This window comes from Tachypleus tridentatus, chromosome 2, assembly GCF_004210375.1.
Source record: "Tachypleus tridentatus isolate NWPU-2018 chromosome 2, ASM421037v1, whole genome shotgun sequence".
NCBI classification, from domain to species: domain Eukaryota; kingdom Metazoa; phylum Arthropoda; class Merostomata; order Xiphosura; family Limulidae; genus Tachypleus; species Tachypleus tridentatus.
Genome location: NC_134826.1, coordinates 151335041 through 151360687, shown reverse-complemented (window position 1 = coordinate 151360687; position 25647 = coordinate 151335041). Strand labels below are relative to the sequence as shown.

Sequence of the window (25647 nt, the reverse complement as noted above, 5' to 3'; positions counted from 1 at the left end):
TGTTGTGCATTTTAATTATTCAATTCTAAATACAAAATACTGTGTCTAAAGTATGACAAAACAAATACTTATCATAACAAATATTAAGCCACATTATATTTGGTTAGGGTTAGAAACAATTTTAATAAAAACAAATAATGTCAAAAACAAGTTATATTTATAATATTACCATTCTCCTGTCAAGATTGAGTATTTAACATCTGTTGTTTATTGTGTTAGTGCTAATCAGAAAAACTGAAGTAGACATATTGATGAAAACACAATAAATTTCTCTAAATTAGTAAAACTACAGTTCCTCTTCAATACACAATAATATATAAATTCAGTTTTTCCGGTGAACACCAACTATGTTTGACTTGAAAATAAGAATTGAGAGACAGCTTGAACACATGATGAATAAAACTTAACTGTAAATATCCAATGTGACCACACAATTATTTTCTAATAAAGTGGACTCTTCATCAGCGAATGTTCAATATTAATTCGGGTGAACATCATTTTCTCTACTGATAACTGTTTTTTAACCAAACATGCTCGCCCTTTCAACTATGAGGGCATTATAATGTTATCATCAATCTCACTATTCGTTGGTTAAAGAGTAGCCCAAGAGTTGGTGGTGGGTGGTGATGACTAGCTGCTTTCCCTCTGGTTTTACACTGCAAAGTTAGGGATGGCTAGCGCGGATAGCCCTTGTGTAGCTTTGCAGAAAATTCAAAAATAAACAAACTGTATTTTTTCTTCAATTTCGTTAATATGGAAATGTTAACTTCAACATAATTATATTTTTTATCTCTAAATTCCCTTTAACCCTTAAACAATGGAAATGTTGTAAGTTGCATCAACAACTGATGATGGCTGCCATTTAAGGGTTTAAAGTTTCCCAAAGCAAACAAAATCTGTCAATACATCCCTACAATTTTGTTATCAATAAATTATTACATCAAAACAGTGTTTTTTAGTAGAATGTGCTTTGATGGCGTATCAGCACCTTTTCATGTATGTACAACAAAAATAAATATGATAGTATCAAAAATTTATTTTTTCTGATCAGATCGAATGGTTTTATTTATCGTACATACAGCACTCGTATCATCAAATTAACTGTGAATGAGACTGAATATTGAGACTTTATTCGCTCCTCTATATAAAATTTTTCTCAACCCAAACCAGCCATTTTTACATATGTAAATTCTTGAATATTGTTACCAAAAACAAGAATGAAAAACATAATTATCGTATTTCCCGGCGCCATAGACCCTATTTTTGAAAATTATTTTGGGAAAAAATATTTATTTATATTATATAATATTGAATATATTTATTTACTTGTTATTTAATGCTAATTAAGTAAATTATACATTTCATTCTGGGTCATATAAAGAAGCTTGGATTACTGTCTGGTATTGAAACGCTTGCTCCTAGACTTAAATCTAAACTAAAGGAAGCGTTTTGATACTAGACGGTAAACCAAGCCCCTCTATATAACCCAAAATTACATGTACAAGTTACTTACTGTTAAATAACAAATAAATAAATAAGAACAGATTACCGTACATATGGTGCTGTAATTACTGCATTCTTTTTAACTACTCAGGTTTAGAATAACGTTATTACTGGTAATAACACAGATATTCTAGTGGTAATATAAGGTACACACTTTCAAAAAGAGATATATAATAAGCATATAACTCACAAAAAAGGAAAAGTGGACAAGAGGATTTATGTACCATTAAACAATCCATGAAACATCTTAGTAAGATTGATGGAAGTGTTCCAACCTTATTCTTATGTTTATCTTTTTTTATCGAAATTTAGCTAATCAAAATAGTGCGGTGTCTTTGATACCGGGAAATATGGTACATGTAAAAATATGCATCCTAGAAAGTTATGATATTCTTGTTGCTTTATGTTTCTACATCTATTCTTCCAATTGTAAGCAGTTACTTTGTGACAAAATATTTATTTTTCTTGTTCCTGGGCAGAAAGTGTTATTTTCCAATTGTTTATGCCTAAAGTAAATGGAAAATACCTCTTTTTCTCTTCAAACTTTGCTTTTGTGACCTGGAAGCGTATAATGAAAACATGATGTGAGACTATATTTGGGGACTGATTCGTGAAAGTGATTCACCTTACAGTCGCAAATCTGAAAAGCTACTCACTTATAAATATTTTAGTATAACTTTCGTATAAATACATGTAAATTTTGAAACATATGTTGTTTTATTCAGACCTTATGTAAATGAAAATGTGCCAAATTTGCCCATTTTTACATAGAAAATAGGTTCATTTCTAAATTTCGTTAATCAGGTCACAAAAACAAAATTTGAAGGGAATAATGGCCATTTTCTGTACTGTTACAACATAAGTAATTAAGAAATAACACATACTATGCAGGAACAAAATTTGTGTTATATAGTGTAATTCATTTGTCTATTTAATATGATGTGTAGCAACATTTATCAATCAATACAATGCCTTTTTATCATGGAATATGTCTTTTGAACAAGCAAAAAGTGTAGAAAACAAAGGTACTATACAACCTTTTACAAAATAAGTGATAACACAATTTGCTGTTGGCTAAACACATAAACTATGTATGTATTACAATAGATTTTTACAACATTATGTTAGGCATATGGACCCAAGTCGATCCATACAATTACTATCATGCATGACAGTGCAATCAAACCTTCTATACAGTTCTCTAAATGTGAATTATTCTGTAAATGTAAAAACAAAATATTCTTATCTATATAAAACACATTGAAATATTTTCTGTATATGTTCTAAATATAAAGGCTGTATAACTTACTGAAATGGGAAATACATCTTCATCACATTGATCTATTTCTGCTGTGTACATATTATCCTGAGAGGGATCAGCTTCCACCAAACCTGCTATTGAAACAGCTAGCTGATGTAAATTCTTCCGGACCACAGAATGATAGTAGATGTCGCTCATGACACCCAAGACATTCTCACCAAACACAGAAAACACATATTGAACTTCTGGTTGAAGCTGAAAGTTATGGTGAAACATATACACATGTGTCAGTGTCTGTACCTTTCTTGCAACAAAAAAGAATTCATCACATTATAAGAACACATTCATCTTTCTAACTACCGTAAATGACTGTTATAATCAGTTACTCATCTTACAATGTTTACACAATTAACACTCCACAGAAAATTGTTATACATAATATTTACCATATGAAAAGTTCCCACTTTCAGGTAGTAAATTTTACAACATATAATTGTGAATTTCTATCATTTTATTTTATTTGTAGATTAATTAAATAGACTTTGTTTGTTTGTTTGTTTTGGAATTTCGCACAAAGCTTCTCGAGGGCTATCTGTGCTAGCCGTCCCTAATTTAGCAGTGTAAGACTAGAGGGAAGGCAGCTAGTCATCACCTCCCACCGCCAACTCTTGGGCTACTCTTTTACCAACGAATAGTGGGATTGACCGTCACATTATACACCCCCACGGCTGGGAGGGCGAGCATGTTTAGCGCGACGCGGGCGCGAACCCGCGACCCTCGGATTACGAGTCGCATGCCTTACGCGTTTGGCCATGCCAGGCCAATTAAATAGATAATGGTAAGACGAACTTATGGATGTAAAATAAAGCACGTGAATAAATAGTGATGTCTAGAGGATTTAGAATGACAGGAATTTGGGGTAATTAAGAAAAGTCATGGAAAGAAGTGGAAGAAAACAAGGTGTATGACCAGGAGGTGGTTTCGCTAAATCTGAAAGTTGAATCTAGTTTTATATAGAAAGAAAAACTGCTTGTTTAGCATTTTAAGTTTGTGTTTTTGAGTACTTTAGTCAAATAACATTTATGTTGTCTCATATCATATTTAGTTGACAAGATGTCTGTTCGACACTAGTGTCCTGTAGTAACAGATTAGTAAGTGACAGTTTGAGCACATATATTATTCAATGGTGACAACACGAGGAACATTAAATACCACAATCACTTAAGTTGGAGAAATGGTTTCCCAAGAGAATTCTCAGCCCTCTGTCATACATTCTTCTTGTGAAATTAGTATCTACATATGCATCACAGTATGTGTAGGATGTTATCATATGGTGCACGTCTAGTGACCCATTAACAAAGATGCCAACCATTACGATTTTCGTGTGCACATTACGACTATACGCTCATATAGACAAATATTACGACTTATTGGAACTCGCAAATTATTATATATTATATAGGCCTATACAATAAAGTGATAAATTGTTCCCCAGGGCTTGAAAGGGGTGAAAAAAAATTTCTAGTGAGATGCAAATAAATTTTGATAATAAATAAAAGACATCGTCCGAATGGCTACTTGCGATAATCATGTTTGTGTTTGAAATGATAAAAAAATATTTGTATCTCCGACTTCTACCAATAGTTTGAGTGCGGTGCTTCTCCATACTGGGTACGTGGTAAGATCCATAGTTACGTCATCAGTGCTTCTCAGCCAATCAGCGCTCGCATAGATGGGTATATCTCGTTTTCTAAGCAGCATAGAAACACCAGTGCGATCGTTCACGAGTTGGAAAAAAAAGAGGCCTCATTCACCAGATTGCCTTGTTTCTGACAAATCTAAAAGGACTAAAACTGTGAAAGGGATCTGTCTACAATCATTACGCTCCGTCATTTGAAATAGTTGGTATCTCTGCAGTAGTTGTGGCATCAATATTGTATAAAACTTTTAAGCCATATCATTTTATACTCTGTAGCACTGAACTCCAGAAAAAAAAAAACATTTTATAGAAACGTTAATATAAACCAAAAATTAAACCAACAATAACTGTGTTTCAGATGAGCATTGGGGTTAACTTTGTTAACTTGCTTTGTAAGGGTAACATGCCTATTATTTTAAGTTTAATTGAAGGAAAACTTAAGGTATTTCAACCTAATACCACATTGATAATATTAAAAAATCTGTATTGCATGTTAGTAGTTAATGAGAATGTTGTGTAGTACTCACCAAATGGCTACCTCAGGCAACAGGAGAGGGGAAGTGAATAGGTAGTGGTGGTGTTGTCTCAGACACAGAGATGATGAACTTACAGTTCCACGTAGTGCCACCAGAGGGCACACTACTAGGATGCCATGAGAATGTCATCATACAGTTCAGGGGTGGGCAACTTATTTTTCATAGTGGCCACAACTGTGGCTAATGAAAACAACGTTAGCTGCACTATTAAAAACATTGAAAGATGTTAGTTGAATCAAAATAATTGCCTTTCAACTAACCTTCAACGTGAAAATTGACGGAAGTATTCATCACAAACTTCGTGAAATTTGGCTTAATATCTCAGCTCAACGAGCATCTTAGCTCTGCCTCTAAATTTATGTCAGTTTGCGAGATCTGTATCTAGACTTGAGAAAATATATCGTAGAAAATGTTGACTCACACACCCATGTGGATCCAAACATGGAAAGTAATTTTAAAATTGCTATCTTTAAATTTGGGAGACTCTTATTTATCGGAATAAATTCTCTGACAGAACATTTTTGTTTACCTTTTATATGTTCTACTCTTTGCAGGGTAAACATTTCGTCTTCAAATCCACACTTATCCAAAGACAAAAAAAGATGTAATTTCCTTACTGAAATGTCCTAAGTCAAATTGAAATGGATCATGCATAGATTCAAGCATTAATTTGAAATTTTTAAATTTGGTAAAACGTGATTCAAATTTTATAGATAGATTTTTGACACAGATCACATAGAGGTCATCTTTAGCATCAGAGAAATCATAGTCCTTATTATTTTATAGAAAACTATTCAACTCTACTTGTGAGAAAGGAGGACTGGGTTTAGTGTGGGTGTTTAATACTTTCATTCCCAGTGTATGAGCTACATATATGTACGATTAAAACAAAATTTCTTGTGAGAAATATAACTTTATAAGAATAACAATGATGACTTACATCATTGAGAATTAGTGCTGTATTATTGTAAACTTCAAGTTTTGTAAAAAAGAGGATCTAAAATTACTAATACAGGTGCTGTGTCACGTTGAACTATGATATAATATACAGTCTGGCATGAACTGATAGATTTGAGACTGAAGTGAGTGAATAGAAGATTCGAACCAGGGTAAGAACTGGTTACTATTTACCTCAAAGTAAATAGATGTCTGTATCATGTTAGGATAAACTTGTATATTTTAATCTATTTTATACTTACTTATTAGGTTCTACCATTTAACAAAAGTTTAAAAGTGTAATTTAATAAAACAGTTTTTGTGTTAAAACCTCAGAAACAAAAATTTAACAAGTTTACATCAACTGAACCTCCAGAATAGGTTTAACCCTGTACTAGTCTTCTGTAAAACGTTTCATAGTCTCTCTCCTGGGGTCTGAATTATTATATAAACATATTCAAATAATAATAAGCAATTATGCTGGAAATAACACACACTAACACTCAAATTATTTTCTTTTATTAATCAATAAATGACCACTGAATATCACAGCTTGTTTCTTTCTTCACCACTTGAACTATGTGTAACAATACAATACAAACTAGCTGAATACTGAAACTACTGAAAACAAAAAATCACCGTGCTTCTATCATCAGCACCGATGTTTACAAAACACTTTAGATCCACGAAGACAAAACTTAACCAAGGTTAAAGTATTATCAAACAGAAGAAAATCAAGGAATAGAAGAACAGATTCAAAGAAACAGTGAAGAGAAGTTCTGAAGTTACTATTAAATTATGAGAGAAATATGGATATCACAAGACCTTGAAACTAACTGATCAAAGAAAAGCCATACGAAAGGTAAGGGTCCAACTCAGTTTAGATAATAGTCTGAAGGACAAATACAAAGCATATTATAAAGTAAAAATAGTAAAAATGTCAAGCAAAACTTGTTGTAAAGAAAACTGATTGAAACAGAAGAAAAAGGAAGGTGGGAAAAAACATAACTGTCCAAGATAAAGACGTGAATATAATTAAAATGGAAGAAGAAACTATACAATAACTGGTTGAATATTTTAAAGACTAGCATATTTTGTTTGTAACTAACCACAATGCTACACAAAGGTCTATCTGTGCTCTGTCGACCATGGGTATGAAAACCATACGTTTTAGCAGTTCAAGGACATATCACTGTACCACTAAGGGGGCTAAAGGACTTATTGAATTAACAAAACGTTGTTAAGGAAAAGTGTTGTTGCCAATAATAAGGACAATGGTGTAAGTATAAACACTGATAAAATATCAGGTGATAAAACAGTGAAAGCTATTCAAAAACTGAAGAACAACAAGCACCCAATATCAATAAGGAGGTGAAGAGGGAATTTGTGATAACAAGAAACCCACTTGAAGTAAAAATATATTCTCAGGACGGCTGGTATGGGTATGAAAACTTTCATCAAAATAAAGGTTTAATCCCCCACACCAGCCGTCTTGAGAATACATGGTGGAAAGGGATTATCAAAGATTTTTTAATGCAGTATGGAGGAAAAACTAATGTCATAAGACTAAAATATAAATTGTATTGTCCAAGAAGGGAGATGTGAATAATTGTTATAATTAAAGAGGGATTACGTGGTTACTAAGTAAAGTTCTTACTTCTGTCCTACTAGTACAAATAAAAACTATTACTCATCAGAAACTATGATAAAAGCAGTTTGAATTCAGAGCTGGTAGAACTATGAAAGATTATATTTTCATACTTTATGCAATTATTGAGAATTCTATTGAATTTCAGAAACACGTTTACATAAATTTGATTGATTTTGAAAAGTCAATAAACAGCACAACCCCAAAAGAGATGTGGATAATTGTTAGGAAATACCAAATAAAAAATGTAATGAAGGTAATCTGCCAGGAAACAAAATGTATGGTGAAACTCTCAGATGGACTAACAGGCAGTTTTAAGTCAACCGTGGTGTACGAAGAATGAGTATAATCATTCTTTTTTATTAAACTATCTGACCATGTAATGAAGCAGATAGAAACTAAAGAATGTAGAATAAAGCTGAGGAATAATACATTATTGGATCTGGACTTTTCTGAAAAATGTTGCTATTATAGATAAAACTGAAGAAGGACTGCAAGAATCCATAAAGAAGTTAAAAGAGAAGGTTGTTCTTTAAAATAATGTATATTTTATCCTTAAATATTCAATTACTGTGTCCCATGTATAGGAGTATTCACAATATAACACCTACAATTATTCTCCGGAGGATCTGAAAGGATTTAAATAAGATTGTCTTACCATTTCCACAGGAATGTCCACAACATTTCTCTTGTAGTGCAGTATGTCATGAAAGACTGATAAATTCACTAAAATATGAAACCAAACATTTAATTATAAACATATAAAAGTGTTTTTCTTTAAAAGCAAGATTTTATGTACCTTAAGTTTGAAAACATACTTATTGACTCTTACTTATCAGTAAGTCTAAACTGTTAAAGACAAGTACTTACAACAGTTACTTCCTCTATACGTAGGCCTAATCCTTTTTTCAAAATAGTAATTAAAGAACTGAAACAGTTTGTTTTTCTTCATAAACTGCATCAAAAATTTGACAGTTTATTACCATATCGATTTAATATGAATCATGTGCAATTCAATGACAAACAAAGACAAATAAAAGTTTACCAAAAAGTATGCTTTAATAGAGCTAGTATTTCAATCATTTTAAAATAGCTATTTATTCCTTTTGAAGTATAGACTTATTCAGCACATTAAATCCTATGAAAAATAAAAATAAGCATATGAAGATTTAAAATGACAATATCTGAAAGTCCATGATAAGTTTATGAGCCATTTCTTTCTACCTTAAAAGAACAATGGTAATTAAAACACATACCTGCTGGACTGGACGTTACAGACCAAGAATATTTCAGTCCAAATGCTCCTCCACCTATAATCTGTGAAACTCGTAACTGAAACACTCCTGTACAAACTTGTTGAGGTCCTTGTAAGAAGAATGTTGGTTTTATCTGAAAATTTAAATCATACTTCTCTATCTGAAACTGTGGCTTACAGAGATTACTGTTTTACTGCTTTTTAATTATAAAACATTTAGGGATTTTTTACTTCATAATTTATTTTATTTCGATTGTTTCTGTGTTCCCAGAAACACAGTGGTAGGTCTTTGGACTTACAACAATGGAAACTGGGTTTTGATACCCGTGGTGGGCAAAGCACAGATAGCCTATTGTAAAGCTTTGTGCTTAATTACAAACAACACTGTTTCTGTAACCAATTTTTTCCACACGATATGTAAAATTAGGTAAATAATTCACATTTTAACTGATGTAACTACGAGTTAACAAATTGGGTTTCAAACTACACACAGTTACTACAGCACAGAGAGATTTGTTCTTAATATCAAACAAATAGATCCTAATGCTACTCTTTACCTACTTAAACTTTGTATGCCATTTTTCACTCAATTTACACAAGTAAGCTCATAATAAGTGTATCATAAAATTACTTCATAGTAGATTAAGTCACAGTGAAAATCCATCAGCATGAAATATAAATTACCTTTCTTTGAGGTAGCTTTATGTTAACTATTCCTTCTATTTCATCACCAATATGGTTCGGAGGACAGAAAGTTCGAATTCCATTATGACGGGCAAAAATCAGTGTCATATTTAGACTTAGCTTTACAGTAGATTGGAGATAAAAAGTCAGAATATTGAAAGAGTTCCAACATAAAGAGTCTGAAGTGGAAATAATTAAACATATAATTAAATTGGACGAAAAACAATTTAATACATTAAAGAAGCAAATATAAAGTGAAGTCTGCAGTAACTCTTATTTAGACACCACATATATCTACTTTAAATTGCCATAGACAATAGTAATATATTGTACATGACAAATAATTTATACTTTTTGTATATTCTATACCTATATATCATTTTTAACAGATCAAAATGACTCACAGCAGTATTCATTTAATAAGTCTCAGTTTAAACATAACATAAGATTATTGTTCATCTCAATAACAGATTAATCATTCAATCTCAAACAGTAGCTTAATTCTGTGCTGTTCAAACTAAGGTCAAAGGTCAGATAAATATGCTTAGCCTCTTACTATTAACTCAAGAGACAAAATAAAAACACAAATTAACAATGCTGCTAAAATATAAACGAGATGGTCAGATTTATATTTATCAAAATGTACTTGAAAATTCATACATACCAACAGTGTTAACAAAGCTGTTTTCACAGAGGAAGGTATAAAAACTTTGAAAAAATAAAAAAAGTTTAGAAAATGGATTAGTGGTGATGATTTTTGTAAAAGTAAATATTCAAATTGAGAACGTTTTTCACCAGCAGCTGTAGTAACTGTAAACATGACATTCTTTTGACATGGATAACAAAAACAGAAGTCCTCAGGCATGTTTAGGATTAACCAAACTTAAAAAGGAACCCCCTTATATTATATAATGATCAAGACTAGAAGTCAAATAGTCAAGACCAGTTTAAATGCATGCAGGTAAGGCATGACTCAGTCATGGAAGATGTGGCAAGTATTGCATAGAACACAGGCTATGTTATCTACTGGTGTTCAACTTCCAACGCATGTGGCGTGAAATGAAATAAACTGTGTAACAACACCAATCTCACAAGCACTATGTTGTTGCACTTTCCATAAGCTATCAGCTGGCACATAAACCAAATACATAACAAAGCCAAACATTTATCATGATGTAGTCCTAGTAGTCTCTTCCAATGAAAACAAAGCTGGAACATTTATACATAGATAAAGCATTATAATGGTTACAGCTCTTTTAGAGTACGAATGTCATGATATTTTACATCGTTATAACCAAACTTTATTTAAATAAATTTGCTAATTAAGTAATCATGGGACCAAAATAAGATTCAGTTGATTAAGTAACTAATGTTTAATTTCTTAATTGGAAAGGATTGTTTGGTTCAGAATTAAGCACACAAATACACAATGGGTTATCTGTGCTCTGCCCACCATGGATATTGAAAAACCAGTTTTTAGAGGTGTGAGTCCACCTGCTGTGCCACTAGTGGGCAATTAGAAAGTTACTTTAAAACATTATAAGCCCATTCTATCTCTATATACTTTAAAATATATTTATTTAATCACTTGAATGTGGCTGATGCACAGTTTATAACTACTACAAGTAGGACCTTCTCTACATACATTTTATGATATTTTCTTTGATGTGTATAGGAAAACTCCTAAACAATGGAATTAGAAGGTCCTAATCTTGTTATCAGAACATTTAAAACATCCATTTAACCTATTTATAGCTTACATAGGAAGCCAGATAACTTATAGCAGTTTTGACACGTTATTCAAGTGACTAATACATCATTTGTGTTCTGAAATGTATACTTGAAAGCTGCAATAAATTTTATTTGGGTTGTAAAAATATGAGGCTTAGCACAATTACACCTGCAAGGAAAAGAGTTTATGCAAGTCACAAACTCTGTTATTCTTGTTTAAAAGAAATGATGAATGGACTTTGGATACACGATGTTGCTTTCAATAAAAGGGTAAGCTACTTTAAAAATTCCAATAATAAAATCATAAAAAGAAAAGTAAAGAGACGAGAAAAGCTTAACAGTTCAAATAAATATAAGTATAGAAAATAAAAGATAAAATATAATGTTCTATTGAAAATATTCTGTTATTTATTAAAGGAATTCTAGAGGTTATACACATGAAATATCAAAACTTTAAAATCAAGATGTTTTTATTCTTTTACATAAAAATTACTCTTCACTCAAGCAAAGTAAATTCTTCATAAATACAAAAGAAAAAAATCAGTAAAATGTTTTATTTTAAGGTAAAACAAGCTTGTAATGTTTAATAATTACTTGTCAAATTTCATTAATACACTGCTGGTCAAAATCTTAAAGCCAATGAACACAAAGAAGAAATATACATTTTGTATTGTTAAATTCAACCACTTACTTGAGTAGAGCTTCCAAAGATGAAAATATGAAAAGGGAAAATAAAAAACATTTTTAGCATTTCATTGGGAAAGTGTGACAGTATTTCTTGTAACATTCTCAAACCCAAGTGGATCTGATCAAGGAAACAAACAAAATACTGACAGTTGTTTTGGTTTAAATTCTCCCTCCCATGAGGAAATAGAGATACCTGGGGGTGCTCAGAAAGATACTTTATCTTCGCCCCACTCTTGATTTGAGAATTTGATTGAGCGACTTGGAGAAAAAAAATCAATACATGAAGTAAGACGAGATCATCCTGATGGTAATGACATTAGAGTCATGATCATGAACAGGTGAAAAAAATGAAAAACCGATATAATGACACCGAGCACCCGCTATACGTGAATATCACAAAAAAACATCAACAGATAAATGACTTAGGGTCTTTCAGTGCAGCTGGGTTCTATAAATCCAATACCACAATTTTGATGTGGGGAAACGGGAGAACCCCGAGAAAACCCACTTTCACTGGCTGGTGCCAATAATCCAGCTAGTGCCTGTTTAGTCGACTTAAGGAAGGAGGAGGGTCTGGATGATAGCTCAGATGGAAGTAAGGGACTATTTCCCTAAGACATCTTGCATCTTTGATCAGCGAGAAAGGGTTAAAAGGGGGTGGAAAGATCAAGCATATGGACGCTCTTCTCCTTTATACAATACCGTATCACTATGTGCAGCATTTGAATCGGTTTATGATTGGGATCTAACACTCATACATGAAAATACATTCAAAGGATTATATCATTGATAAAACAGTAAGCCATAGAACATTGGATTTCTTTCAGATTCCATTATATGCAGTTTTATCCAAATATATAACAAAGTTACATCTAGTAATATTTTTTATGCACAAAATTCTCATTCCACAAAACTGATTTGGCTAGAGCTCCTTGTAACTAGTACAAATTATCGTTTGTCACTGAAGACTCTTGAAACATTACATGACACAAAATAGATAAACAGTGTTGAGGAAAACTTTCATCAAAACTTCACACCTAAGCCTTTTTAATTGCACCTTTTTGCTCTATAATGCCACAGTCACAATCCAAGCAGGGGATTGTTTAAACAAATTTCAAAAGATAGTCACGAATAGACAAATGCTATAATATTAAAATAAATTGTCACATCAGATCTAGTCTGTCTGTCCTCAGATGAAATAAATGTCTGGCGACACTTGGGATCTGTAAAACTCAGATTAGATAAAAATGGAGATATAGGACAATCAGTTAATCAGTAAAGGCTTATCAAAACATATTGAAATAACATGGTGGGCAGTCTGTTGTCAATATTATCTTGAAAGGCTTTTTCTACACCAAACACAGATGTCTCTCATCACCAAATCTTTAGTTATTATTGTCAGAATATAAAATAATTTCTTTTGCTAAACCTCAGATATAACATACTTGTCATTAGAAAGCACTCAGTCCTAAAATAACATCATAATCTTCTGTGATGACAAGAAATTCACCAGAAGTAAAAATTTATCTCTTTATTAACCTGAAGATGACCTGAGAACGTTGAAACATTGTTCTCTGTTTAATTAGTTAAAAGTGTTAATACCCACACCAGACATCCTGAGATAAACTATATCATAATCTGTTTTAATAAAATAGATAAATCTGAGATTTGATAAAGTTGCAAAATTGATAAATAATGGAAAATTAGAAATGCTGTTTTCATAATCAAACCAAATGTGGGATTGAATAACTTATAACTGTGACAAAGTGGAATAAACTATTTTGTAATAATTATTATGTATACTGTTTCTTTCTTTTGTATTTTGCACAAAGCTATTCAAAGACTATGTGTACTAACTGTTCCTAATTTAGTACGAATAGGCCAGACTAAAGTCAACTACTCAACACCACTCACAATCTTCAGCTATTCTTTTACTAATAAACAGTAGGATTGATTGTCACATAATAATACCTCTACAGCTGGAATGAAGTGCACATTTGGTGAAGGGAGTCAAAACTACAACTCGCAAATTGCTGGTTTGGTGCTCATTGCAACCAAGCTATTATATGTATGTATAGTTTATAACACTAATATTATTGGCTGCAGAAATGTTTTATTTCTAATATAACATTCATTCGAAAATATCCAACAAATATAGGTTTTATTACACGTCATTTAAATGCAACTTCTCAGTTTTTTGATAATCCACAAGTTTTATGAGGTAAAAGTTAAAATAAACTTGTATCTTAAATGTGTAAATATTTAAATCTTTTCCTAAAATTCTAACATAGGCTTACTAAAAACTAACTATCATAAGAGAAGATTATATTTAATGAAGTTCTTTTGTTTTAAAATTAGTGGAGTAAACGAAAAGCCTGCATAATATGTCATGTTAAATTCGCATCAACACAATTTGAATTTAAAATACACACTTGAAAATCCTAATTGTTCCAAACTTTCTGAAGTGAAGATCGCTGAACATTGTTTTGTAACAACTATGCCAATTGTAAAGTGGATTTGGATTTCTTGTAGACCATTGGAAATTATAGCTTCTAATACACTTGGTGCTGGTGCATTGACTCGGAAAATTTGAACTGTATTTTCCCACATTCCTCTGTAAAATAAATGAATAAATAAAAATTATAAAATATGTAACACAAATGACGGTTATAACTGTAAAGAACCACACTTAATGAGTGAGAATTAAAGTGAAAGAGATATAGTTTTACAGCCTTACTGTACATAAGACTTCTAGATTTGCCGAACTTACATGAATGAAGTGGCTTAAGAACCACCACGGAAAAAATATGATTACAATTTCTAACATTTTAATTACTGATGATTAGTTAAATTTTTCTTTAAATGTGATAATAAACCAATATGATTTTTGGTACTTGAATAGTTCGTGACAGTATACCAATGTGATTATAAACCAATATTTTTTGTCACTTGGGTAGTTAGTGACAGTCCTGTTATCAGATTTTGTCAAATGTTAGATTTTAATAAATAGATACATGGTTAATGAAGTAGCATTGGTTCTTTATCACAATAAAACTAACATAAACCACCTTAGCTTTTTCATTTCACTAGTTACTGCTGTTAAGTAAGAAGTTATGTTTTAAAAAATAAAATAAATTCAAATCATGTACATAATCAAAACAAAGTACTGAGGTTAAACATTTCAGGTTAACTAAGTGTTAAGAGTGAGAATAAGTGGCTAATACAGTAAAACACTGTATGGAACAATCAACACCTCAAATATTTGTATAGTTTTCGGCTTAATCCATTTCTTTTGAACCAGTACATGTTTTTAATGTATTCATAATACAGATATGCTACTAATCACGTGTTAGACATGGTCAATTTACTTGACGTATAGAAAATCACTTCAGTAAACGTTGTATATAATTCTTAAAACGACTTCTTAATAGCTTTAAAAAAAATAGTATGAATCTAACTTGTTTAAGTAGCAACTGGACAGATTTTTGTTATTATGGAATGATCATCAACCTTACACACACAACAGTTTTATACACACATTATTCATGTAAAATGTGACAACCCAAACATTTATCTTAACATCATTAACTGATATTAGATTCTCTACCTTATTTAAATAATTAATTTTCTTGTGTATGTTAGAACTAGAGAAACACCAAAACATAATAAAATGGTACACCTGATCAAACTATTTATAGTTTAATACTAATTAACCTTAGCTTACACATAAGTAAAAAATAAACATTTTACACTATAATATCAAGATGTGGCTCATCATCTTGGGTCCATGACTCATCTAATAAAAGCAATTTATAATCCTGGCACTGAAATATTTGTGGGAAGTGACAACGAACACTTGAATGTTCAGTCAGTGCTGAATGTTCTGATGAAATGAAGAAACTAAGTGAACGTGAAACATGAGCACACTTAAAGGATGTTGACGATATGTTCTTGACCTCTGCAGTTAACTGGAAATAAAAACTTGTAAATCACCTTTTGTGAAGAACTAAGTATAATTTCCCATTATAACATACAATAATAAAAACATTTCAATTCATGTATAAGTACATCATCTCAAAACAAATATTTTAATGTTAAATAATCCATTTTCACTTTATTTTAAAGAATACTCAAATTAAGTTATGGTTGTATCAAATACAGTGTTCTGAGTAGAATTTTTTATAATTATGAAATATGCAAAAAAAATTTTAAAATATACAACTGGAATTGCATATAACGGTCTTCATTTAAACTGTATACAAGAAAAAAAAAAACATCAGTTTAAAATTTCATATATCTGTTGAATAAGCTCTTAGTATTGAGTTCTTCTGACCAGCTGGACCTACCTCATAAAACCTTGGTTGAAAATTTAGAAAATAATTCATAAAATATAAACTATTATGGTTTATAAAACTGACAAAGTTCATACTAACTATGTCGAGCAAAAACAGAAAGTGGTCGGACGAATACATGCAATATGGATTCACAAATATAACAAAACATGATGGGAGTCAGAGTCCTCAATGCATGATGTGCAATGCCAAGTTAAGCAATTCTAATCTAGCACGGGCAAAACTAAAAGAACACTCTCTAAAGCTGCATAGAGATGGGAAACACGAGAACACAATGCTTGCTGAATTCAAGGTAAAGAGAGCCAGGTTCGATGAAAAGGCTACTTTACCTGTTTTCGGCTTTGTACCCATAGACTAGCTGATCCTCACAGCATCCTACAAAGTTGTGTACTTGATTGTGTACTTCATGTTTTATTGGTTTTATTCTTTGAACACAGTGATATTGTGTGCAACTGATGCATGATTCATTTCGTGCGCTATAAAATATCTACTTATGTTTTTAATTTGAAAAAATCATATTTTATTTTTCCAATTACAAAGGGTTCAGTGAATGCAAGTACGAAACTTCCGGGGTTCAGTACCTCCAACAAGGTTAAGAACCACTGGCTTATACAGAGAGTATTTAACTAAAATATATCTTAATGAGTACAATAATTGCTCAGAATGTGATGTTACATTTCTATATGAGAGGATGCAGTTTTATATTGAGACACCATATTAGAAAAGACTGGAATTTGATTCGGTTATAAAGGTTTTTATGTACTTCTGTTCAGGAATTCTGATCTTTATCATTCCTTGATTATCTTTTCTCTTCTTCAAAGTACCAGGAGGTGTCTGGTAGAAATGAGGGGAATTTTATGGAGTTGATAAGTAGAAATCACCAGCTTTTTCCCTTTTGTATAGAATAATTTAAAACAGAGCCAACTAGATTAAATCTTCTATTAATTTAATGTGACAAATAACCCTTATTTCAAACTTGTTTTTTGTTTAAAAATAAAATACAGACTTACCTATACACTTGTTGTTTTCTTTAATAACGAACTACAGATTTTCCTAAACAATTGTTGTTTTGTTTGATAATGAACTACAGACTTACCTATACATCTGTTGTTTTATTTAACAATGAATTACAGACTTAACTTTATATTTATTTCTTAGTTCAATGATGAAGTACAGACTTACCTCTATACTTTGGTTGTTGTAAACAGTTGTGGGAGTTATTTTTGCAACATAGTTCTTTCTGAAATCAAGTTGTATGAACTTGAACGTCTTTTCAACAAATAAAAATTCACTTTTGAAGAATCATTATATACATGGCACTCAATTGTGACATTGGTACTTGGCCAAAAGTACATATCACTTGGAAATGGAGGACAATCGTCGAATACCTCAGTTCGAACAGAACGTATAAATGAAAATGCAATTCCTTTCGTCAAAAGACTATTGAAGGAATATAATGTTTTCTGTAAATTATAAGTCAATCAGTAAAAAATGATTTATAGTTGACACATGTACACACACAAATATATATATGGCAAACAAAACGGTCAAACCTATTTTCATAAATCTAGCTGACAAATATGGTAATGTGATTTCTTTTATCATGGCGTTTATATGATAAGTATGCATCATCAAAATGAATAGAAAAAATAACTAACATTTTCAGTTGAAACCAATCAGCACAAAACACGAAATTATATTTTACTTTCTAAGAGTGAGCATTAGAAAGTCAATCAACACTACAAATTCACCATTTATTTTAACACAAAACAGTGACTTCAATGTCTGGTAATGAATAATAGAGACCAAAATAAACTTAACGACTGGAATAGCTCTTCCTTAAACTGAGATTTTCCAGATTATTTGCTTTGAGGATATAAATGAAAGGTGGTGTTTTTATAAGTTACTATGTGTGAGGTAAGAATTACTTGAAAGAGTCTTAAGATAACGAACTGAAAAGTGCCATTTGAAAACCAAACAGATCAAGAACATTAGAAGCAAAAACTAAACGAATTTTTAAGACTGTTCAATAGTGATATAAAGAAAATAACAGAAAAACGTATAACTGATAAAACCAAGAAGAGTCACAAAAACACTCTAGAGAATGGTTAAATGGTATAGAATAATTTATCCAGCAGAGATAGAGTGCTGAGAAACTGGTTAAATGGGATACATAAATTTACCCAACAGAGGTAAGGAACTGGAGAAATGGTTAACTGGGATACAACAGTTTATCCAGCAGAGGTAAGAAACTGGAGAAATGGTTAAATGGAATACATAAATTTATCCAGCAGAGGTAAGAAACTGGAGAAATGGTTAAATGGAATACATAAATTTATCCAGCAGAGGTAAGAAACTGGAGAAATGGTTAAATGGAATACATAAATTTATCCAGCAGAGGTAAGGAACTGGAGAAATGGTTAAATGGAATACATAAATTTATCCAGCAGAGGTAAGGAACTGGAGAAATGGTTAAATTGAATACAATAATTTATCCAATAAAGACACATAGCAATTTGTCTCAGTAAAAATCTTCTGAAGTAGGAAGATTTGTCACACGTACAAATAGTGATAGTAATAAAGAATATTGTAGTAATACAGTTATAAACTTCATTATGAAAGTAAAAACGTTTTGAGGATAATGTACTAGACAGGCAAGCTTAGCCAAAAATAAAATATACTACAAACAATACATATTTATCTGATCATTAACAATATACAAATACTCAATGTTATCAATTATATTTATAGTACAACAGTTGGATACGTTAATATCCAATAGAAATATAAAACATAAGCTTATAGATTCATCTCATGAAGTCATTACCCTCAAATTCTACCAAAGGATAAGAAGTTTGACCCAAAATTTGTATTTCTCTTCAAATTTGTTACAAAAATAAATATTGTAATTAATCACTTTTATCGTTGTATCTACAATGAAGGAAACATTTGACTCTTAATGTTTTAGTGCAAAGATACACAGTGTGGCCCTATGCTCTGTCCATGACACTGAGCCAGATTCTGGACTTTAGCACAGTAAGTCATTAGATTAAGTACTGATTCACCAAGGAACAAAATGTTTGATAAAGAACCTTTAGCTTAAGGCTCTATTTTGTGTTAAGAGTAATCTATGCAAAGGGTTGATTGCACTGTATCCTTCATGTGGGAAATCAAACCACATGTTTTAGCACTGTTAAGTTTGTAAACCAAATACTGACTCCTTGTGTCATTAAGCCAGAGGACCAGTAATAGTACAATTAAGATTTTGTGCATGTAGTGAATACAGTAGAGACACCCAATTCTGTATCTTAATATTTAACTGAAATAAAGCTTATTCTAACAGCTCTTATATCAATCAGAAATTCTATACTTCTGTATTATACTTCAATAATACTTCAAATGGTATGTACCAAGACTAACCCAGCCCCAGAAGAGCTGGGCCAATTACAAGTTTTGGTGCAATTTGTTCATTGCACTTCTCGACATCAGAGTTGCACATTAAACTATTATTGTGTCAAATTACTGAACCTTACAAGTTTTACTCATTGTTTTTATTGATTATTGTTATATAGAAATATCTCACAAAGCGTAAAAAGTGGTAGGCCTCAGTTTAGCTATTTATAAATATATATATAATTCAAGTTAGTGAGAGATATAGACTGCGTGTTTGTCAGTTTAGTTCAAAAGTTCCTTTAAAGTGAATTTATCACATACTATAAATTGTCCTATCAATTTCATTCTTGAGTAATTGAACAAACCTGTGTGGAGTTTGATTAAAAGAAAAAATTATTTAAAGCTACAGATACAGCTGTGGTAAGCAACAGTGAGGCACATTTTCATAAAATATATGTTTAATTTGTTTTTAATACACTATAAGACATGCAGACTGTGCTGTTGTATATTGTTGAAATTTATTGCTGACGAGACAAAGACACACACTGTAAAGAATGTAGTTCATAAATACATAAAACCTGACATTAGTGGGACACCAAAGATTATACAGTGGTAAAAGAAGACGCAAACGACAGTACAAGTTTGCCTGAATGTGCACAGCTGTAGAGGTGGAGAAAATATTGTAGAGGTTACAACCACACCATATAACCAAGTTGACTGACCTTTATAAGTGGACAGAGAGAAATCAGCAACTTGGACATAAAAACACAGTGATGTACTAATCAATGAGATCAAGGAAAGAAAGAAAGAAGAAATGAAGAGAAACGAGAGATTGACACGGACTATGACAAGTTAAAAGTGGTCTCACTGAAGTGCTATTAACTTACTGAGGAAGGTTTTTTCCAAGATGTTTACAGAAGTCAACACTGACACTGAAGAAACTGTACTTTAGTTTGTGGTATGTCTACAATAATACTTCACAAGGTGGACTGAAAAGTTCATCTATGAATATAATTTTGAAGAACTGGCAGTACAACTACTATGTGAACAATATTATTATGCAGTTAAATAAAATGTCACTGTTCCTAAAGGGAAGAGCACCGAAAGACATGGAAGAGTGGATCAAGATGGCAGGAGAGTTATACGGAAGCCTAAGGAGGGTGCAAACTTGATATATAAATAATAACTAGTGAAAATCAAAGCTAGGTATGCTTGGCCAGAAGCAGGATGCCACCAAAGATGACAAGAGATCAAACAGAGAAGAGATGTTAAGCTCGTTACAACATGAGACACAATTCAAAGGAGTGCAAACCTGTTATCAACAAGTTTCTACAGAAATCTCAACATAAAACAGTTGGAGCTACCTACAAATTTCGTACTGCTGTTACCATAACTTGTCAGATTCACCACAAAAATGAAACGTTATTGATGGTTAGCTCAAAGTAGAAAATGGATTAACAATACCAGTGGTGAGTAGAGCATGAGAGAAACATAGAGAGGTGCTAATAAAACACAACGTAGTAGTAGTGAATACCATACTTTGATACCACAAGTTCCTTAAAAGGGGTTTTAACCAAACTTTAGTTGAATAAAATGTTTGAATATCAACAAAAGTAGAATCAGGTGAGAAGTTTTATGATGGAATAATCTTTACACGTGTTTTAAAGGTTCATAGTAATCATGAAAATGTGAGTGTTGTCAGATAATTAATATATTGAACAGTTTGTGCTTCAAGTAATCTGATTTTCTAAATAGAAATTTAAGAGTAGTAGAAACCAATAATTACAACTCCTTTTTACATATTACTTAGAACTTGATAACAGTTTCCATCGTTTCCTTCTGTTTACGTTTTGAGCATTACAGTTTCTGTACTCTGTTTCAGGAATTCTACTTTGAAATTTTTGTCTTTAATTTTTAATTTTATTGCTTTTGTTTTATTTTATTAACTGTTTGAGATTAAAATCTGTATTTTGATTTCCTTAATACATTTAACACTTTAAGCCACACTATTAATTCATATTAACAAATGAATTTCTTCACTTTCTTTTGTCTTTTGTACTCTTTAATTATTTTCACTGCTTCTCCTAATTCATCATTAAGCCTATTACAGCGCCATATTATGTGATAAAATACATGTTATATACATGCTAAAAGTAGTCTTTCAATAATTTAAAATGTTACATGCCAGTGTATGGAAAAATGATTATCTGTATGTTGATATGCTTCAAATTAGCAAGAATATGTAGACAAAAATAAGTTTAAACCCAATTAGAGCCACAATATAAACCTCTGAAGAGACTTATTTTTGTGGAAACGTTAGTCAAATGAACCAAAATGTTTGTAAATATACAAATCAGAAATGATACTTACACCAGAATTTCTCACACGAAATTCTATTTCTATTTGCTGGTTCATATTCCTCTTTGAGACAAAAGCGTAACAAAAGGAATTACGCTTCCATGTGGTTAAAAAATATGTCCCACGTTTAACGTAAAATTTCATGAAAGAAAAAGCTGTGGAGAAAATAAAGACACCTTTAAAAACATTCATATGATGATATTTACAATTTTATCAGTCAGTCTCATTTGAATAGAAATGTTCACAGTTTCCACCTAAGCTATAGGGCAATATAGTGTATAAAAGTAAAACCACATCTATATTATCTTGCATAATTTATACAAACCATAATAACAGAAGACGAATATGATACTTAGCTGATTCCAGTTAATATAACGACAAATCATGCTACGAATATAATGTTAAACTTGTTATTGAAGACGGGAGTGAGTGAAACCATCACCTTAAGGTAATAGTGTTTGTCAAGAATCAGTGCCTAGCGAATGGAATTAGACTTAGACCATAGAAGATTTAGCGAAATATATTTTTCCTATATTAATTATTTATTATTATTATGTTTTAATATAGTATGTGTGACTACAATAGCTAAAAGAAAAAACGAGAAACCTGAAAGTTTGTACCTATACTACGTAGACCAGGGGTTCCCAACCTTTTAGCACTCGCGACCCCTTACCTAAAAGTTTGAAACCCATGTGACTCCCTACTTAGGGCTTACTATCAGCAGCTTAATTTTTCTTTTATTTTCTGTGAAGGAGAGGGAAAGAAACATCTAAAAAAATATTTAAAAATTCTGTAATTATTTATTAGCAAATTAAATCACATTGGTCCAACCTGAATTCACAAAAAGAACATATATTTCTTAAAATAATATTAACATAGGTTTGAACAGCTATCCAACCCAGCTAGTGAGATGCCTGATGTTGCATTTCAGCAGCAAGCTATGAAATTCGTGGCCGAGCATTTGTTAGAGCCAGTCTCATGTCATCTCCAACATCCAATCTGTTCCTATTCTTTGTTTTTATATTGACAAGAGTGGAAAATCCTACCTCACACAAGTAGGTAGAAGCAAATGGAACAAGGACACGTAAAGCTATCATGCTGACTTTGGAGTATGACTGATACATAGCGCACCAGAACTGAGTCACGGATTTCACCTTGAAGAGATCACGAGCTGAAGAGTCGTTCCTTAGATCCAGAAATTCATCTTGGATATCATCTGGAATGCTGGATACATCAAGTTCAGTACAAAATGGGTTCCTTACCAGGGCCTCCTTTTCCCGTGATAGCTCAGGGAAGTAACGCTCAACTTCCTCTTCTAGAGACTGAAGATGTTCGGTAATCTCATCCTTGAGGAACTGATCCAGTTGGATCTGAGACTCATCCGTCACTCCACAATGTTTTTCAAACATAGCGATGTTTCCAAGATTGGTTTTCCGACGCCAGTTCTGCTGTTTGGAAACAAAGGCCCGAAGACTATCTTGAAAAAGGAGAACATGTGTTTCCCTTCCTTGAAGCTTCAAATTGAGCTTGTTCAGCTGGTCAAAAAATGTCGGCTAGGTACGCAACCCTTTTATTCCATGCTTCATCTTCGAAGTGAGCTACAAGATCTTTCCTTTCTTGAGTCTCCAGGAATAGCTTTATTTCATCTTACATTTAAAAGACACGATTAATAACGTTTCCTTTCGACAACCAACGTACTGCTGTGTAGAAGAGAAGGACTTCGTGGTCAGCATTCATGTCTTTGCATAGTTCTTTGAATAGGCGAGTGTTGAGTGCTTGAGTCTTCACATAATTTACAATTTTGATTACAGATTCAAGCACTTCCTGCAGAGAGGCAGGAAGAGTCTTACTTGCGAGACCATATCGGTGGATCATGCAGTGGATACCCTTTGCTTGAAGTGCTAGCTTCTTCACTCTCGACTGGAATCCTGATTTCGATCCCAGCATAGACGGTGCCCCATCCGTACAAACCCCACACACATTTTCCCATTGAAGATCTTCGTCTTGAAAAAGTTGAAACTTTTTCCATGACATCATCAGCTTTTGTTGTGGTTTCAAGTGCACTGCAGAATAAGAATTCGTCTTTGATGTCACCTGAATTAATGTATCTCACGAAGACAAGCAACTGAGAACATGAACTTACATCTGTTGACTCGTCGAGCTGAAAGGAGAACAAAGGGGAACCCTTGATTTCAGTCAAAACCTGTTCCTTCACATCCATAGACATTTTAGAAATGCGCCTCTGTATAGTATTATTTGACAGGGATACTTGCTGCATCTTCTTTGCACTGGCTTCTCCAAGAATAAGATTTACTGCTTTCATCATGCAGGGTTTAAGAAGTGTTTCTCCAATCGTGTGAGGCTTTTTTGTTTAGCAATTTCGAATGCAAACTCATATGAAGCTTCCACTACGGCTGCACTCTGCTGCTGAAACGACCCACTTCTATCGATTCTTTGGCTTTTAAGACACCGTTCATTCCGTTTGAAGAAATCCAAACCCTTCTTTGCCTGTTCTGGATGAGATGACGCTTGAGTTTTGATGGTTTCATTGACTTTGCACTCAGGACAGCATGGCACAAAACACACTGTGGTTTCTCGATGCCGTCGTTGGCGAGCACAGTGGTGAAGCCAATGTTGAGGTAGAATTTTGAGTATCTGCGCCGTTTAGCCATGGACACAACTCACCTCTACTGCTTACTTATCTCCTTGTTAAAATAAATTAAAAATGTTGAATAATGAACGCTTTGGCAACTGTAGACCTTACACTGACTACTTGTAGGGGGTGCAGGTAGAGTAATGATGGGGTAAGTATTGGGAGGGAAGGGAGCGTGGCCAGTCGCGCGATTCGTCATCCACCAATCAGCAACGGACATGTGACTCACGTGTCGACAGTGAGCACACACACACTTAATCACAGCTAAACAGACACACAGGCATACGTACATGCGCGTGCACTCACATACTCGCTACTCACTAGTGCACACATACATACAGTTGCAGACACAAACACATTCACTCACAGGCACGCATACATACACCCATAATATCACCTAATGACATTGAACTAACACAGCACACGTTTAGCTTTGCACCGAAACAAAAAATGTAAGAGCATGAAAATGTAATTGATGAAATAAAATTAATGTTATCCCAAGCTACTTCTTACAAGGCTACGCGACTCCCCTGCCAAGGCTTTGCGAACCCCTGCCAAGTAGACTGTGTGGGTGTACATCTGGGTATTATTACTTATCCAAGCATGTGAGCGCCTGAGCATCTATTAATGAGGCAAGTTATTAAAAAAAAACACAACAAAAGAAGTGTGAATGCCATAGTCCCAAAAGAAAGGAATCTAGAACCCTGAAAATTTTACAACTATACTAAGTGGACTCTAAAAGTTTGCACCTGATTATTGTAACTTCTCTTATCCACGTACGTGCGTACATGCACATGTGTTTAATGGGGCAAGCTAGTGAAAAAAACACAGTTTTTCTGTTTCTTGAAAATAATATGCTTATTTTTTTTCCTACGCTAAAAAGGCTTCACAATACAAATACTGACAAAGTTATTTAAAATATGCCAACCTAATAATCAATGCGAAATAGGA

General features: G+C 32.5%; 1 protein-coding gene across 2 annotated transcripts in view; it reads right to left on the bottom strand.

Moving 5' to 3' along the window:
• LOC143245369 (uncharacterized) overlaps positions 1 to 25647 on the bottom strand; it is a 67092-nt gene that overhangs the window by 24244 nt on the left and 17201 nt on the right. Inside the window, exons 7-13 of one of the 2 annotated variants that reach the window (XM_076491628.1) lie at positions 22056 to 22198; positions 15691 to 15908; positions 14373 to 14554; positions 9523 to 9701; positions 8840 to 8972; positions 8242 to 8309; positions 2813 to 3019 (exon numbers count right to left, since the gene is read on the bottom strand). In XM_076491628.1, the coding sequence (XP_076347743.1) occupies positions 2813 to 3019; positions 8242 to 8309; positions 8840 to 8972; positions 9523 to 9701; positions 14373 to 14554; positions 15691 to 15908; positions 22056 to 22198 (1130 nt within the window). The remainder of the gene's footprint in view (positions 1 to 2812; positions 3020 to 8241; positions 8310 to 8839; positions 8973 to 9522; positions 9702 to 14372; positions 14555 to 15690; positions 15909 to 22055; positions 22199 to 25647) is intronic. The other variant, XM_076491629.1, reaches the window with a different exon arrangement.